Source organism: Suncus etruscus, chromosome 6 (genome assembly GCF_024139225.1).
Source record: "Suncus etruscus isolate mSunEtr1 chromosome 6, mSunEtr1.pri.cur, whole genome shotgun sequence".
Lineage (NCBI taxonomy): Eukaryota > Metazoa > Chordata > Mammalia > Eulipotyphla > Soricidae > Suncus > Suncus etruscus.
The window spans coordinates 93,556,468-93,575,610 of NC_064853.1; the positions used below are offsets into that span (position 1 = coordinate 93,556,468).

General features: G+C 42.7%; 1 protein-coding gene across 1 annotated transcript in view; it reads right to left on the minus strand.

Annotated features, from left to right (window-relative positions):
• The window catches only part of MCF2L2 (MCF.2 cell line derived transforming sequence-like 2), a 257,863-nt gene extending 250,513 nt beyond the window's left edge, over positions 1-7,350 (minus strand). The window contains exons 1-3 of the mRNA XM_049775600.1: positions 7,338-7,350; positions 6,859-7,236; positions 5,967-6,779 (exon numbers count right to left, since the gene is read on the minus strand). Coding sequence (XP_049631557.1) covers positions 5,967-6,779; positions 6,859-7,236; positions 7,338-7,350 — 1,204 coding nt within the window. The remainder of the gene's footprint in view (positions 1-5,966; positions 6,780-6,858; positions 7,237-7,337) is intronic.
• Positions 7,351-19,143: the final 11,793 nt, after the last annotated feature.

A 19,143-nucleotide genomic window follows, 5' to 3' on the forward strand; every position in this document is an offset into this window, starting at 1 on the left:
ATAACACAGTAGGTAGGGCAATTGCTTTGCATGTAGCCTGCCCAGGTTTGATCCCTGACATTTCCATATGATCCTCCAAGCCTGCCAGGAGCGATTTATGAGCACAGAGCCACGAATAACCCCAGAGCATCATTGGGTATGGCTGAAAAACAAAAACAAAAAGTCTATGAAAAATGATTCATAAAAGTTCACTCTAGGGGCCCGGAGAGATAGCACAGCGGCGTTTGCCTTGCAAGCAGCTGATCCAGGACCAAAGGTGGTTGGTTCAAATCCCGGGGTCCCATATGGTCCCCGTGCCTGCCAGGAGCTATTTCTCAGCAGACAGCCAGGAGTAACTCCTGAGCACTGCCGGGTGTGGTCCAAAAACCAAAAAAAAAAAAAAAACAAAAAAAAATGTTCTCTCTAGGGGCCAGAGAGATAGCATGGATGCAGCCTTGCATGCAGAAGGCTGGTGGTTCGAATCCTAGCATTCCATATGGTCCCCTGAGCCTGCCAGGAGTGATTTCTGAGCATAGAGCCAGGAGTAACCCCTGAGTGCTGCCGGGTGTGACCCAAAAACTAAAAAAAGTTTACTCTAAATCTTTTGAAGTATATGATATTTCTACTGTCCAGTTGTCTCTACTGTCTACATGTTTAGTTGTCCCCAAAGGGCACGTTCTCATCTGAGCAAAGATACTCTAAATTAAAGACCTCACTACATACCACTGTGACATGCATCCTAGGCATTTCAGCTACTATTCTACCCTGGAATCATGACTTACATTTTATTTATTAGTTTTGTGTTTTTCCAGTTGCATAAACCAACATATATAATTCTTTTATAATCTGGGTCCAGAGCAATAACAGTAGGTAGGGCATTTGTCTTGCACACTGTTGACCCAGGTTCAATCCCCAGCATCCCAATGGTCCCGTGAACCTGTCAGTAGTGATTTCTGAGCACATAGCCAGGTGTAACTCCTGAGCACTGCTAGATGTGGCCCAAAATCAAACAAAAAATAATGATCTGTGTTACAAGTCAAAAATCCTACCTGTTACCAAAGCAGCCCTTAGTCCAATCTATAACTCTATAAGGAATGTATCAAAGAATACAACTTTCTGCATCATAGCTTAATTGTGCAAGGTCAAACATTTCATGGGAACTATTTCAGAACCATAATGAAGATAATAAGGATTGCTTCTAACATTATTTCAACACCCTCAGGTATTAAGCTGTCTTGAAATGTGAAACATAGCTGGTGCCTGAGGGGAGTTTTTAGCAACTGGAAGCACAGTATGAACCCTACTTGACCCCTCTATCAAAACTTAGACCAATTTGAGTGATGTATTAAAAGAAATCACATTGGGGCCGGGCGGTGGCGCTGGAGGTAAGGTGCCTGCCTTGCCTGCGCTAGCCTAGGACGGACCGCGGTTCGATCCCCCGGCGTCCCATATGGTCCCCCAAGAAGCCAGGAGCAACTTCTGAGCGCATAGCCAGGAGTAACCCCTGAGCGTCACAGGGTGTGGCCCAAAAAAAATAAAACCCAAAAAAAAAAAAAAAAAAAAGAAATCACATTTATTTAGACAACACCTTTGTGTATAAAGAGCTGTACAGAAAAAAATTGCAGAGGATAAAAATATAAAAATAATGGGCAAAGATCAAACTTTGTTCAAATGCTGAATTCCATATGTGAGCCAATGTGACTCTATAATTAGGGAGGGGGAAGGGGGGAACCAGAGAGATGGCTCAAAGGGCAAGAGCAAATGCTTTGCATGTAGGAGGCCCAGATTCTGTCCCCAGCATTGCATGTCCCCCCCAGCACCACCTGGTATGACCCCAAGGCAACAAACCTAGAGTAGACTCTGGACACTACTGTGTTTAGCCCTAAAATGAAATCAGAAACCAAAATAAAATGGGAAAGCTGAGCCTGTATGTATCTTACATGGGTAAAAACACATTAATCACATATTGTTCACGTATGAGTCACAAATATTCCATTAGGTTCTCCAACAAATGAACAAAATCTGAAGATTCTTCCCCAAACACTGCGTGCACACACACACACACACACACACACACACACACACACACACACACACACACACACACCACTGCACAGCACAGCACAGTGAGACCAACACATGTTTATTTGAGAAAATAATCTTTAAGCGGCAAAGAAGTTATCTGAGGCTCAAGATTCATCCCAACAAATCGTTTATTGATTCTGCAAACATTTGTTCAAGGGAGGCCTATGTTAGGAAACCTTCCAGAACATACACAGGAGTCTGGGATAAGAGATAAGCCTGACACACCAAAGCTAACAAGAGTCACCAAGCCATAAAACAACTTCTAAGGGCAGGAGAGATAGCATGGAGGTAAGGCATTTGTCTTGCATGCAGAATGATGGTGGTTTGAATCCCTGCATCCCATATGGTCCCCCGAGCCTGCCAGGAGCAATTTCTGAGCATAGAGCCAGGAGTAACCCCTGAGCACTGCTGGGTGTGACCCAGAACAAACAAGAAAATAAACAAAAAAACAACTTCTAAGACATAGTATTTCTAGAGCAAAATCTATTCTGAAATTCAGAAACCGGAGTCAATGCCAGGAAGGAAAAGAAAAAGAGTTGATGGAAACACTAAAAGGCATTTAAAAGATGGGTATTACTGGGAGGGAGGGAGTATTATGGGCATTCCAGGTGGAGGTAAAGCAGGTAGAGGAAAGAATTAGAAAATAGAGTGAAAGTGAAGAAAGAAGGAGCCCAAGTTACCACCTACAGGTACGTACATATCAAGTACTGGGGGAAAGCTAGAAAGACATGAAGAGAGAAGAGCCTGTACTCCAGACTACAGGTGTCAAAGTGTTGTTAAGGATTTGGAATATCCCAAGCTATACTGTTGTTTGCTTTGGGTAAAGGAGACAGACACAGGAGGCAGAGGGAGCCAGCTTGCACATGAAAGGTTGGTTAGTCAAGAGAAAAGGAAGTTCTAAAATAGGTGTACCACCCAGATAGGGGCTGGAGAAGAGAAAAGAGACCCATGAAATATTTCAATAATTGAAGTCATACTCCCCACCCTGGTGGTCAAGTCTAAGGAATTGTGAAAAGAGTAGCAGTCCAGCTGGAGCAGAAAATGGCTGAGGTACGGAGGTGACCATAAGTGCAGAAGGACAGTGTGCCCAAGACAGGACTGAGACATGCTTTCAGCCTGGCTCTGAACATTCTCATGCCTTCCCAATGCATGAGCAATATAACCAGAAAACATCGAAAGGGACCATCAATATAAGCAGCTCCATTCTGTTTATTGCCACTTCCACTGAGAAAGGCACTATGCAGTGGGTCATCAGGGAACCCCCACAATGAGATTCCCTAACAACTTCTGCAGATCTGCCTTCTGATCCTGAACCCACTCTTTGTTACCCCCCCCCCCAAATTGAAAAGGCTTCATTTCTAAGTCTCAATTTTTATTTGTAAGATAGGGTTAAAGACATATGGATTGTTTAAGTCAAGGTTTGTGAGATGATGTGAGAGGAGACTGAATACTGCAAATCTTACAAATTTCAGGTCTCTTTAGAAGTTTTCTGAGAGCAGAAAATACAACTAGTTTCACTTGATCTTCTCCATAGAGCTGTTTGTGGAAGGAGAGAGGAAGCAGATGGGCAGCCTGATCCCCACAGCAGCTTGGAATTAGCAGGGAACTCTGCCTACTACCTCCAGAGATAATGGGGCAACCTTAATCTTGCAGGTTTACCTCTTCTTTTGACAACCCAGGCCACTATACCAAAGGCCAAGGATGGACTGGTCACTGGTTTGGACGATGTTTAAACATACATTCTCTCACAAGTAGTGTTTTGCTGGATGGAAAAGTTGTAAAAACAGAATAAGAACTATAGGACAGCTGGTAGAGCACTTGCCTTGAATGTAGCTGACATGGGTTGGATTATTGGTACCCTATGTGGTTCCCTAAATCCTACCAAGAGTGATCCGTGTGCACAGAGCCAGGATCTGTGCAGCCTTGTGTGCTGAGGGGTGTGGCAACCCCCAAGAAAAAGTAAAAAATTAAAAAAGACTTGTAAAAGAGGTCACTTTTCGGGGTAGGAATGATAGTACAGTGGGTAGAGCGTTTGCCTTGCATGTGGTCGACCCAGTTTCGATCTGCGCCAATCCAGATAGTCCCCAGAGCCACCAGGAATGATTCCCAAACACAGAACCAGGAGTAATCCCTGAGCACTGATAGGTGTGGCCCAATAAAATAATGATTTTATTTATTTTTTGCTTTTTGGGGGGGCCACACCCTGTGACACTCAGAGGTTACTCCTGGCTGTGCTTTCAGAAATTACTCCTGGCTTGGGGGACCATATGGGATGCCAGGGGATCAAACCGCGGTCGAACTAGGTCAGCCACGTGCAAGGCAAACGCCCTACTGATGAACCACCACTCCAGCACCCCCAACATAGTAATTTTAAAATAAAACCACTTTCAGACTTAGGTTAAGGACTAGCTCAAGAAAGTATTCAAATCCAGATGGGCATCTCCCCTACCACAGCGTCACTACACCACTATTTCACACACAGGCAAGTACTTATAATAATCACTTCAGTATGCAAAATATCTCCAACTTCAAATTCTTTTTTTTTTTTTTTTTGGTTTTTGGTTTTTGGGCCACACCCGACGATGCTCAGGGGTTACTCCTGGCTGTCTGCTCAGAAATAGCTCCTGGCAGGCACGGGGGGACCATATGGGACACCGGGATTCGAACCAACCACCTTTGGTCCTGGATAGGCTGCTTGCAAGGCAAACGCCGCTGTGCTATCTCTCCGGGCCCTCAAATTCTTTTTTTACACATGCACGTGCACACACACACACACACACACACACACACACACACACACACACACACACATTCTTTTTTTATCGAGGCTGGAGAGACAGCAGAGGGGTTGAGGCACTTGCCTTGCATGTGACCGAACTGGTTCAAATCCCCAGCACCACATATGGTCTCCAGAGCAGCACAGGGAGTCCTCCTGAACATAGAGCCAGGAATAGCCCCCTAAGTACCATCAATATGCCCCCAAGCCACTCCTCCAAAAAGATCTGTTTTAATAGTAGATAGGCATTTATTTCATCCTACTTTCAACAATATTTCACATTCAGTCTTCTCTGGAAGGAGTTTAAGTACCTACAGTTTTTGCTGTTGCACTGGGGGTGGTGGTGGTGGCTGTGAAAACTTCCAGTATGGATCAATGAAAACGGATTTGCTTTCGTGAAAGGGGCTCCGAGTATTGTAAGCCACAAAATAAAATTAGCCTTATTATTCTAACTGGCTACATCCAAAGGCTTTCTACCTGGTTGGTGGAGGTCCCTGGAGGTTAAAAGTGCTAAGGAATCAAAGGACAACTGTCTCAATGTCCTCCTCATGGTACAGGGATTGTCTTTCCATCACAACAATTCTAAACAGGAGCATTTTAAAAGACACGTTTTTACCCCCCCCCCCTTTAAAAAAAAACTCCTGCAAGAGGGTTGCAATCGCACCTTCTCCTAGGAATGTCCAAAACCTCTTCTTCGGGCTTCACCAAGAGCGTGTCGGCCCCTCCAGGCCATCTTGAGAACAGACAGGGTCAAGCTGCGTGGCGCCCAGAGCTTGAAGCTGCGTTGCACCCCGGAGGTTTTCTCGCAAACAAACCTCCCGTGGTGGTCCAAGTTAAACCTCGCTCAGGTCCCGCTTTCTCAACCCCAAAACCGCTCTCCAATCCCTACCGCGTCCTAGGAGCCCAACGCTTCGGACCCACCCAGAAGCCTCTGTTTAGGGCGCAGACCACCTGGTGAAATCACCTGCCCCTCGCCCCGCTCAGGAAGACCCTCACTCCCAGCATCTGGAAGAGGCCCAGACTCCCGGCACCCGCTCCACGGCCTTCCCCAGGGCGCCGGAAGCCTGTACCCCCATCCTCATCCAAAACCCAAGACTCGGGGCGAGGGAAGGGGAGGTTCATTTACCGACGTGAGTGATCACCGTGGCCAGTCGCCGGGTGAGCTCCGGAGGGTCCATTTCTTCTTGAAACCCCGACAGCATGTCTTCGGAACCCCGCTCCGTGGCGACAAGACCGTGGCGCACAAGTTTGTCCGGCTGCTGGGGCCCCGGTGCCACCGGCATCTGCGCCACCGGTGCGCAGCGCTCGCCCTGGAGCGCGCGCCACCAAACCAGAGTCTCCCCCCAGCAGATCCGCTTTCGGGGATGGTGGGAGGACCGGCCGCGCCCTGTTGGACAAGAGGGGGGGTCTTCTACAGGTGAAGTTGAGCCTCCCAGCGCCCCTCCAGGCTCTCCAAGAAAGGGAAAACAGTTGTGCTGGAGGTGGCTAGCTTCGGGCGCCCCAATGTCACCGTAGACGCGCTCCCGGCTTCTCCGAAGGTCCAGAGAGCTCTTGAGCTTTGGAATTCGTGGTCCCAGGGCTGTCGGGGTGTCCGGCGCCTTTTCCCAGGGGGGCCTCTGGTGGCAGGCGGCCGGGCCCGCGCGCGTAAAGGAAAAGCGTTGCCACCAGCAAGAACAGGAGCAGAGGCGGCCAGCGGCTGCTGCTAGGACTCTGTGCCGCCCACAGCACCGGGCGGGGGTTCTGCACCTCCCCACTCGCGTCCACGGCCCGCTCAGCACCCACCTCTCCCCCGCCCGGAGAGGCGCCGGGGGCTCCGTGGGAGGCGCGCACGCGCCCGAGCGCCGCCCGGATTCGGGTGGGGAGGCCGCGCCCCTTTGCCAGCGTCCTAGAGGATGGATGGATGCTCGGGCTCCCGGAATGCGGGCGACTCCGTTACAATCTGAGAGCAGAATAGGTGGGGCTGAGAGTGGGGACGGAGACGCTCTGATCAGATTCCGAGCGCCGCACACGCACGCAACTCGCGCCCCTCTCCTGCCCCGCCAGGTGTCCTCGGGGAGGGACGGATGTTGGGGAGCAGCGGAGTGGCGGCGTCGGGGTTAGATCCAGCAAGGAATCGCGGGGTTCAGGAAGAAGAGGGGTGACACTGCTTCTCTCGCGCAGCTCCTGACTCCTGGAGGAAGGAGGGGCTGGAGTGTGAGCCCGGGGGGAACGGAGTGTGTTTTCGGGGTCGCAGTTAGCGGCAGTCACAACCCCGAAGTGCGTTTGGAGACTGAGGTGCTGGGACAGGGTTATGGGCACGCCCGTGCGCGTAGACTCCACCGAGCCGGCCAGCCTGCTCCTTTGTGCAGCGGCTGCCGAGCGCCAACGCCCAGGCTCGCGGCCCCACCCAAGAAAGCCTGGAGTAACCCACCCCAGGTGGGTTCCTCCCCGCTAGCCCGCAGCAACTGGGGTCTGCTGTACCTGACCCCCGACACTACCAAGCTGAAAACTAATTAACCAGATTCAGCCATTCAGCCCAGCCCCAAAGGAGAAATTCGAAGCAAACACTATTTTGATTAGGTTGTCCATCAATTCAACCCTTGGGAAGGGTGGGGGGAAGAGGGTGGGATGAAACCCTAAATATCGACCTGCCAGAGTACCAGAACCTCGCACATTTCCTGCTAAAATTAGTCTAATTTTAAATTAGTCTAATTAGTCCTGGAGCCCTCCAGGACGCGTGAAGTCAAGCAAGTCTCCAAAGACACTGACTTCAATTCTACTCATTCATCCCAGGAGGTGCCAACATTAGTTAATATTTCTGGGGGCATCGAGGGTGTAGCTCAGGGGCATTGCCCACATTTCACCCGTGTAAGGCCCCGAATTTTGGCCCTCAAAAGGAAAAAAAATCATCTGCTTTCTGTATGGATTGTGAGTGGTGGGTCATGGTTGAGAGATGGTGTGATTTCCTCCACCTCCACCTGTCAGATTTGTATGCTTGTCGCTCCTTGCTGTGAGGATGGGGTGCTTTGTCTGCACCAACAGGGCTGTTTTCCTGCTGCAAGAGATTCCGAAAAAGGAGAAAGCCCCCAGATGAGCAAAGGGGCTTCGGTTTATGTTTCCGTGGTGGTTACAGCAGTCTTGAGCATTTTCCAAAAGCCCTCTTGATAATAGCAGAAAGCCCGGTGCCTGGCAGGCAGGCTTTGTGAGTGAGGCCTTAGAAACCAGCTGGTTGCTAAGGAGACGGCCCTGTGAGGCAGGCCGGGCTTTGCAGGTCCAGTGGACAACAGCATCCTATGTCAGTCCAGGTTCTTCTGTTTGACAATCTTGAGGGGAGTGGGGGCGTTGGAAAAGGGAGACTGCATGGAGAGGAGACAGGAACAGGAATGAGAAAGAAAAAACGATGAAAAGGAAACATTATACAGAGTGCCTCTCTCCTTCCACATCTGTAATTTCCCAGATTTCAAAGGTTTCCACGGAGACAAATTGGCTGAATTCATGGCCAATTTGTAGTAACTACGCCTGTCCTCAGAAACCAGTGCACCCCTCTCCCCATCTCTAACAAGAAAGAGGAGCAGGGATCTCCAAGTTCCTTTTTTCATTTCTAAAATCCTATCATTACTAAAGCCTAACTTCCTTGTTATTCATAAAAAAAAAGAAGAAGAAGAAATAAAAAAGGAGGATGCCAGAGAGATAGAACACCTGAAACCAGGCACTTGCCTTCCATATGGCCAACCCAGGTTTGATCCTGGCATCCCCAATGGTCCCCTGTGTACTACCAGCAGTAATTCTTGAGTATAGAATCAGAAGTAAATCCTGAACATCATTGGATGTGTCCCAAAAACAAACAAACAAGATGGCTTATTTTAGGAGGCAGGAGTTTCTTTCATTCAGAACATGGCACCTACTGCACACACCTAAGAAGTTATATCACTTGTAGAACTCACCATACCTCCCCTTATGTCTCTGATGTCCCCTTATGTCTTTTTTCTTTTCTTTTTTTTTTCTTTTTTTTTTTTTTTTTGGTTTTTGGGTCACACCCAGCAGTGCTCAGGGGTTACTCCTGGCTCTACGCTCAGAAATCGCCCCTGGCAGGCACGGGGGACCATATGGGGTGCTAGGACTCGAACCACTGTCCTGCATGCAAGGCAAATGCCTTACCTCCATGCTATCTCTCCGGCCTCCCCTTATGTCTTTGATGTCCCTTTATGTTGCTTTGTTTCCTCAGTCCAGAAAACCCCACCTACAGAAGACACAAGAGTCTGCCTTGCTTGTATCTGTGCATGTCATGGTGTCTTTTTACAATGTCAGTTTGATCCCTGGAACACATTTCCTATATAGGATGTTAACAACAATATATTAACAGCTAGAATAAAGAAATGCAGGAGAATTGTAATCAGGCCCATAAATGCACTTGCCATGTTCGAACCAGGCCAACTCCATAGACTCACTCTTTTCTCGAACAAGATGTAAACTGAGCAGTGAGGATTCATGAACACACTGGTTCATGCATCAGAAAGCTGGCCTTCTGGGAGGAGAGGGCGAGCCAGGCCTCCACCCTGCTGACACCACACCTCTTGCCTCTATCGCCCACAACCTCCATTTTCTCAATGGTCCTACCTCATCATTGACCCTCTCAGATTCCCTTCAGGGACACCAATCTGACCAAACTTCAGATATGTCAGTTTGAGTGGAGGGGGGTGTCTTATATCAGTAGGGCTTTGGGGAGCAAGTGTGGAACCCTCCCCATGATATATTTTTTCTTCTAGGAGCCATGGCAGCTGGATACAAGCTCCTGAAATTTGTAGTATAAGTAATAGTGCTGTGAATCTATGGACACTTCATTTATTTAATGCTGTCATCCCTATAGGTACACATCCTATATAACAAACAGGACATCTAACAACGGCTTATGATTAAACCTTCTGCCATTGTATTAATGACTTCATTGGAGATACAATAATTTTCACAAATGTGCTTGCTATTGTACTTTTTATTTTTTTAACTTTCTTCTCGCCTTTTATATATTTTTCTTTTTTTCTTTTTGATTTTTCTTTTTTCTTTTGTTGGTATGGTATATTATATTGATTGACTTACTTATGTTAAACCATCCTTGCATTCCTGGAATGAAACCTACTTGGTCATGGTGTATGACCTTCTTGATGAGGTGTTGGATCCTATTTGCCAGGATTTTATTGAGGATCTTTGCATCTGTGTGCATCAGGAATATTGGTCTAAGTTTTCTTTTTTGGTAGCATCTCCATCTGGTTTTGGTATCAGTGTGATGTTAGCTTTATAAAAACTATTTGGGAGTATTTTTGTTTCTTCTATTTCCTGAAAGAGCCTAAAAAGGTTGGTAGTACTTCATCTTGAAAGATTTGAAGAATTCATTAGTGAATCATCTGGACCTTGGCTTTTGTTTTGGGGAAGACTTTTGATTACCATTTTAATTTCCTCAATAGTGATGGAATCTAGATATGCTAGATTATCCTGATTCAACCATAGAAGATTATAAGAGTTCAAGAATTTATCTATTTCTTCCAGGTTCTCATGTTTTGTTACATAAAGTTTCTCTCTCTCTTTTTTTCTTTTTAGTTTTTGTTTTTGTTTTTGGGTCACACCCTGCAGCGCTCAGGAGTTACTCCTGGCTCTATGCTCAGAAATCACTCCTGGCAGGCTCCGGGGACCATATGGGATGCCAGGATTCGAACCACTGTTCTTCCGCATGCAAGGCAAATGCCTTAACTCCATGCTATCTCTCCGGCCCCAACATAGAGTTTCTCAAAGTAGTCTCTGATTATCCTTTGGATTGCTCTATTATCTATGATGATCTCCCCCTTTTCATTTCTAATCTGGTTTGTTAAGTTTCACTCTATCCCTTTTTTGTGAGTTTTGTTAGTAGTTTATCAATCTTGTTTATTTTTTCAAAAACCAACTTTTGCTTTTGTTGATTTTTCTAATTGTTTTTTGGGGGGGTTTCACTTCATTAATTTCTACTCTACACTTTGTTATTTTCTTCTGCCTACTTATTTTGTTGATCATTTTTTTAATTTTATAAGCTGTGTCATTAAGCTATTTATGTAGTTTATGTAGCTTCCTGATGTGTGCTTGCAAAGCTATAAATTTTCCTATTAGTACCATTTTTGCTGTGTCCCATAAATTTTGATAATTTGTGTGTTCATTGGTATTTGTCTCTAGGAATCTTTTGATTTTCCTCTCTGACCTACTGGCTATTCAGTAGTGAACCCTTTAATTTCCAGGTGTTAAAGAACTATTTAATTTCCAGGTATTTTTCTTTGTGTTCCTTTGTAGTTCACTTCTGATTTCAGTGCCTTGTGATATGAGAAGGTAGTCTGCACGATTTCTAACCTCTTGATTTTATAGCAGTATGTATTATGGGCCAGCATGTGGTCTATCCTGGAGAATGACCCATGTGCATTGGAGAAGAATGTGTATCCAGTTTTCTGGATGGCGTGCCCTATGTAGAATATATTTACTAATCCACTTTCTTACATTTCTCTTTTCAGAGCTAATATATTCTTGTTGGGTTTCAGCCTGGTTGACCTATCAAGGGATGACAGGGCAATGTTGAGGTCTCACACTATTACTGCAATGCTATTGATGTCTTCTTTCAGATTTGTCAACAATTGTATTAAATATTTTGCTGGTTCATCATTGGGTGCATATATGTTTAGGAATGTAATTTCTTCCTGTTGTACATACCCTTGATTATTAGGAAATGCCCATCTTTGCCCCTTATAACTTTTATGAGTCTAAAGTTTATGTCATTTGGTATTAATATGACCAATCCAGTTTTTTAAGGGAGTTGTTTGTTTGGATGATTGTCCTCCAACCTTTAATTTTGAATCTGCATGAAATCTTAATGATGCTTTTTTGAATGTAATTTCCCTTTTTGATCTTGCTGCTTTCAGTATTCTATCTCTATCTGTAGGATTCGTCATTGTGACTAGGATGTGTCTTGGGTCTCTTTTAGCTAGTACTCTTTGGGCATAAAGGATTTGGTTGCATACAGTCTTTAGCTCTGGGAATTTCTCTGTAATGATGTCCTTGACTATTGATTCTTCCTGGGGATTTTCTTCCTATGTCTATGGGACTCCAATGAATCTCATATTGTTTATCAAAGTTTATCTAAGAATTCTATTTTCATCTGTTCACATTGCTTTGAGGGCTTTTTCCTTTGTCTGATCATTTTCTTTAAGGTTCTTTTCCAATCTCTTCTGCCTTTTCTACATCTCATCTTCCAACTCACTGATTCTGCCTTCACCTGTTGTTATTCTGCTGGAGAGGCTTTCCTTTGAGGTTTTCATTTCATCTACTGAGATTTTTAGTCCTGTTATTTCAGTTGGAGTTTTCTGATTTCTGTCTTTGTGGTCTGTTCAACTTGATCTATGCTTTCTTTGAGTTCTATAAATATAAATATCTATAAATATCTCTAAACTCTATATCTGCGAGGTTAATTAGATGGTTGGTACATTTCAGGTCATTAGAGCTGCTATCTTCATTCTCTATGCATGGTTGTTTCCCTATTGACACACTTGTATTGTGGTTTTACTAAATGTTGTGGTAGGGTTTATGGACTAGAAGACGCATGAGGCAGCAAAGTGAAGCAGAGCAGCCGAATTCCTCTGACTCCACCCTTGTGGGCAGAGACATTCTACCTTGTGATGAGCCTTGAAGAGATTATGTTCTAAGAGGCCTTTCTTGGCTGCCTTATGCAGGAAAGCAGGCAGGGAGCAAAGCAGTGGCTTTTATAATGTCTCTTTTGTGCTCAAGCACATGGCAGGAATTAGGATCCACCCTTAATGGGAGTAGACAGCCTACCTTGTGATGAGCCCTAAAATGATTATGTTCCCTGAGACCTTTCTTGGTTGCCTCACACAGAAAAGCAGGAAACCCTTTTTATTTTTATTTTTCAATGACTGCTTTTAATTATCTGGAAACAAAAGCATCATGATCAACTATGTCAGCTATGTGATGCATCTTCTTTAAATATATTTCTTTAATGTGGGGGCTGGAGAGATGCACAGAGAGTAGGGTATTTGCCTTGCACACAGCCCACCTGGGTTCAATTCCCAGCATCCTTTATGGCCCTTGGAGCCTTCCAGGAGTAATTTCCATATCCAGTAGTAACCCCTGAGTGCTGGCACTGGGAATGGCGCAAAAAGAAAAAAAAATTTTTTTAAAAAGATGAGAAAGACTGGAGTATTTGTTTTTCTTTTTATATTTATTTTTTTGGGGAATCACAGCTGGTGAAGCCCAGGGGTTACTCCTGGTTATGCACTCAGAAATCAGTCCTGGCAAGCTCGGAGGGCCATATGGAATTCTGGGAATGGAACTAGGGTCTTCCATGGTTGGACGAATTCAAGGCAAATGCCCTACTGCTGTGTTATCACTCCAGCCCTAGGACTGGAAAATTTGGAATTCCTCTACTTCCACTCAAAACTATTTGTCATTAGATATGTTTGTGTGATATAGCATTTGAATTAATAGACTATTTGGGGAAGCTGTAAGTTTGCAAGTTGGGGTAAGTATGAAAGTGGGGAAAAATCTCATATACTACTATCCCTCCAATGTTTCACCTATTATATTTGGAGAAGGGGGTTGAGGAGGTGGCTGAGGTGAGGATTTGAGTAGTGTTAAAAGCCCTCAGGGATGATTCCCCATTACACTCACAGTGCTTCAGTATTGGGGCCTGCTAGGACCCCATGCCTTAAACTATCCAGAGGCATATATGGTGCTGTGGACTGAACCAGGGTCTCACATGTGGAATGTACATGTCTCTGATTCCCTGTACTCTCTTCACAGCTGTTTGTGCTCTGTATATTTATTTATATTTTCTTTTAAAATATAATTTATTTAAGCACTGTGGTTACAAAATTGTTCATAGTTGGATTTCAGTCATAGAATGTACACCACCCTTCACCACCAGTGCACCTTTCCTGCCACCTGTATCCTCACTATTCCTCCCACTCTCCACCTTGCCTGTCTCTGGGTGTGCTCTGATTTATTTCCTTCATTAAGGCTTATGTAGGAAATAAAGGAAATATAATTCTTATGATAGATGTTCCCTATTACTAACATTTTGCATGAGTGTGGTACCTTTCTTATACTCGATGAACCAATATTTTTATATTATTACTATATATTTTATATAATATACAATATTAATATAATATATTATATATTATTATGTATAATTGTACATAACATTAATATATTATAAATCAATATACTATATAATTAATGTATTGTAAAATATACTAGTAATATTTTTTTTTGGTTTTTGGGCCACACTCAGTGATGCTCAGGGGTTACTCCTGGCTATATGCTCAGAAATCGCTCCTGGTTTGGGGACCATATAGGATGCCAGGGGATAGAACTGCAATTTGTCCTAGGTCAGTCGTGTGCAAGACAAATGTCCTACTGCTGCACCACTGCTCCAGCCCCACTAATAATATAATATAGATTATATTTTATATATATTATTACTAAGGATATTTCTCATTAAATTCACTTTTTTAAAATACATAATTCTGGCTAATGCCTCATATTTGATATCATATATTATTACACTGTCACATAATAATTTCACAGTGTTTAAAATTCTCTATGGTTTTTTTCACCCATCTCTGGTTCTCTCCAACCTAGACAAGCACTGATCCTTTTATTCTCTCTGGAGTTGCTTTTTCAGACTACAACAGAATTAGACTATTATAGTAGATAATGCCTCAGATTGGCTGTTCTCAGCAATAAACATATAGGCTTTCTCTGTGTCTACTGGTAGTTTAACAATGATTTTCTTTTTCATCACAGAATATTTTGTTCAGTAGATATGCTTGCCAGAGTGATAGCACAGTGGGTGGGACATTTTCATTTCACACAGCTGACCCTGTTCAGTCCCTTATGCCATACCCTATGTCCCATATGGTCATTCAGAAATCACTGCCAGAAGTGATTTCTGAGTGAAGAGCCAGAAATAACTCCTGAGCACTGCTGGGTGTAGCCCCCCTAAAAAGGGCAAAAATAAAAAATAGATTACCTGCCACAGTTTATTCACTCACATATTAATAGACAACTTAGTTATTTCACCTTGAGCAATTAAAGTTGCTATAAAACTTTATTCACAGTTTTTACATGAGCATAGATTTTCTACTCATTTTGGGCAATTGCTGGATTGTTTAATAATACTGCTTCCCCTTATAAGACACTAAAAACTGTCTTGTGAAACCTTTTACATCCTATAAGCATTTAATAACTATTCTTGTTGCTCCACATCCTGTCAATCAATTGGCAGAATCAATGCATAATTGTATTAAAACATGTCAGAAATAATCAATGTTTATAGTTGTATAAAGAATCCCCATGCAGTTCTACTATGTTTTAGTTATCTGTGTCTGTAGTTATTCCCCCTTCTCACTTTGTATTTTGTTTTGTTTTTCTTAATGAATTCAAAACTAACTTCACCATGATTTATATGTCACAAGTTTTGTGATAAATATATAAACACTTTTCTTTGGCTGAAAAGGTGATACCAGAGGAAAGGTACTGGCAGTTTAGCTCACTTTAATTCCCAGTACCATATATGACCCTCTGAATGACTCCCAAGTACAGAGCCTGGAGTAAGCCTTGAGCATCACAGAGTGTGGCCCCTCTCTGCTAGAATGAATTTCTTCAGTTTAGGAGACAAGTCTCAGGCAGTGCTAAGGATGCCCAGAAGCCCCACTAGAGATTCCCTGTCAACCTGAACAGGTTTAGTGGATAAGATGCTGCCCAGGCCCTGTTACCCCAGGAATATTTGAACCACCTGGGCAATGCAGGAGGGCTCCAAACCCACACTGGTGTTGCTAGGCAGACCATGTGGTGCTGTGACTCAAACACAGCTCCAATGCATGCTAGGCATATATTTTAACTGCCCTCTTAAAATGTTCTTGTTCTTTTTTTGGGGGGGTTGGGATACGTGAGGTTGTTCAGGGCTTACACCTGTCTGTAAGCTCAGGGATCACTCCTGGTGGAACTCAGAAAACCATTTGAGATGCTGGGGATCGAACCTGAGTTGGTTGCATGGAGGGCAATTGCCCTAGCCACTGTACTATCCTCCCCCTTAAATTTGTAATAAATGTACAAAGTATGACTCAAAGCCCATTCAACTAAAATATTCACTCTTACACATAGAATAAATCAGATAATGATACCGTGATGTGACAGATCTATTCAATTTGGAAATAGATTTAGGCTAATTATAAGCTATTAAGTAAATGTTATGACTTGTGAGACCAGAATAGTTTTATCATTTTCTGAAGGTGTCCGATTGTATTCAACTCTCCTTAGGTAGGTATTTTCAGAAATAATGGTAGTATTAGAAGTAGCTGAAATAGCTCAGTTGGGAGAGCATTAGACTGAAGAAATAATGGTAGTATTAATAGTGTAATGTACTCATTGAAATGAATATCTTTATATAGAAGCATCCCCAGTGATTTTTTTCAACACACTATCACAGAAATCATTCAAAAAGAAAAAGTGCTGGCTCCAACTTACACTAAGAATCACATTTCAGTTCTTTTTCTCTCTGTATTTTAATTTAACCAAGTACTTCAAGTATTAAATTATATAATCTTTACAAATTCTAATACTAACTTCATATTAAATTATTATATAACAAGGTTAACTCTAAAGCTACTAAATTCTAGCCAGTGCACAGGATATAAGAGAAAGCTATTTTGATATTCAAGATCTGGTGAATTGATGTTGGAGCATGGTACATCTAAAACTCAACCATGAACAACTTTGTAATGATAGTTAATTTTAAAAATGAATTTTTAAACAGTCTAGATGGCCCTGCCTCCTCACTCCTTTACAACTTTCCTATGAGGACACTAATCTGACCAAACTTCAGGTACACTATGATACATCAGGGCTTTTTGAAGTGAGTATGGGCACCATTCCTTTCTTCTTCTGGGAAGTCTGGCAGCTGAGAACGCACTACACAAAAGATGCAATACCAATAATAATGCTTTGAATTTCTAGATAACATCGTTTATTTGATGCTATCATTACTATAGGACCACATCAATAGAATGAACAGCTAACAATAAGAGCTTACTAAACTTTCTACCATTGTATTAATGATTTCACTGGAGATTCAATAATTTTCACTTGCTTGCTACTGTACTTTTTCTTCTTTATTTTTTTTAAATTATCTTTTCTTCCTTTTACTTTTTATTTTTTCTTTCTATATTTTTTACAACTTTGTTCTCACCTAGAAACAAATTATTATGGTCAACTATGTCAACTATATGATGCAATTTCTTTAAATAAAGTGAAAAAATATCTGGAGGAGTTATAAAGTTAAGTTCATCTTCCTCAGTCTAAGGATCCACTGCTTTGAACTTATTTCAGAACAGATCTGGCCTCTTCCCTGGAGAAGTATGAGGGCTTGTGGCCAGATAAGTCATCTTCATAGTTCAACCAGCACAAGATCCACTGCCCACAGCTCACAGAAGCTCTCCATCACAAGCTCCCAACAGTGGTAGATTTCCATTCATCTGCCAAGTCTATATAGAAATTAAAATTTTTCTTTTGTATAAAAAAATTAACTATCAAGAGAAAATAAATGAGAAGTTAATGACTGGGAGGAAATATTTATAAAAGATATCTACTAAAGAGCTATTATCTAGAATATATACAAAACTATTTTTTACTTTATTTTGTAAAATAAATCTAGTGGTGTTCAGGGCAACTCCAGGCTCAGTGCTTAGGGATCCCTCCAGAGATACTTAGTGGACCATGTAATGCCAGGGTACACTCCTGCATGATGAACATGCACTTAACCTACTGAGTGAGCCTATTCTCCAGCCCAAAAATATGCACAGAACTCTTACAATAATACAAGATAAAGAGCTGTCTCCCCTCAATCCCCTTATTTTCTCCCCTCTCAATCTTCCCTTTTCTGTAACAACCAGGGTAAATTAACTTATTTTTGTAATAATCAATAACCTTAACAGGTATCATACCAAAAAGATATACAAATGGCAAATCATGTGAAAAGATGTTCCACTTCATATTGCAAGTGAGAAAGTATTAAAAAGTATTATGCTCATCACAAATATATTTCTTACCATCTTTCTTTTCCCCTTGGTCTTTGCCCTGTCTCGTATCACTAAGAGATTACCTCTAGCTCTGTGTGTTTAATTAAGTCAGATCTATTTATAGATGGAAGTAGGAAGAAAAGGGAGAAAAGGAAGAGAAAACTACAGACCCCCTGAGAAGACTCCTAGGTTTTATCATGCCCAAAGATTCCACTCATCCTTGGGGCAAAGTCAGTGACAGTCCAGAACAGACTCTGTACTCTGGACAAAGACTTGTTTTGTTTTGACCATACCCAGTATACTCAAGAATCATTCCTGGAAGTGCTTAGGGAACCATATGCAGTGCCAGGAATTGAGCCTGGATCTGCTGGGTGAAAGCCTTATCTTCTATATCCAGCCAATTGGAAGAGCTCTTGAAGGTTCATGCAGAGCCTGAAGAAGGATGGCTGTTTGCAAACCACCATTCTCCAAAGATTCATCACTTACAGCCCTAGCAGCTTTAAGATACAACTCTGCTCATGACCAGAAACATCTTCCTGTATAAATTCCTAATACCAAACTGAGAGAAAGACTGTTTTTTTGAGGATGAGTCCATCATCTTCTCAGGATTCTCACATATTTATAAATATGTTTCTATCACTTTAATAACTATTACTTGAGTAACTGGCTTCAAGTAGTGAGCATTTGAGAAATATGTAGTATAAAGTAAACTAAAATAATAGCATATTACTATATACCTATGAGAATGGTCAAAATAGTCAAAAGACTGACAACACCAAATGTTGTTAACAATATGGAACTCATTCATTGTTGCTGGAGATGCAAAATGCTTTAATTTTTATTTTTATTTTATTTTTATTTTTACAAAACGAAACATACTCATACCATACAACCACTATCATACTCTATAGTGTTTATTAAGAGTTGAAAACATGGGCCCGGAGAGATAGCACAGCGGTGTTTGCCTTGCAAGCAGCCGATCCAGGACCAAAGGTGGTTGGTTCAAATCCCGGTGTCCCATATGGTCCCCCGTGCCTGCCAGGAGTTATTTCTGAGCAGACAGCCAGGAGTAACCCCTGAGCATTGCCGGGTGTGGCCCAAAAACCAAAAACCAAAAAAAAAAAAAAAAGAGTTGAAAACATTTGTCTAACACAAATACCTGCATATACATGTTCATAGCAGTTTTATGCTACCAAGAAGCCTTAAAGTAGGTGAACATAG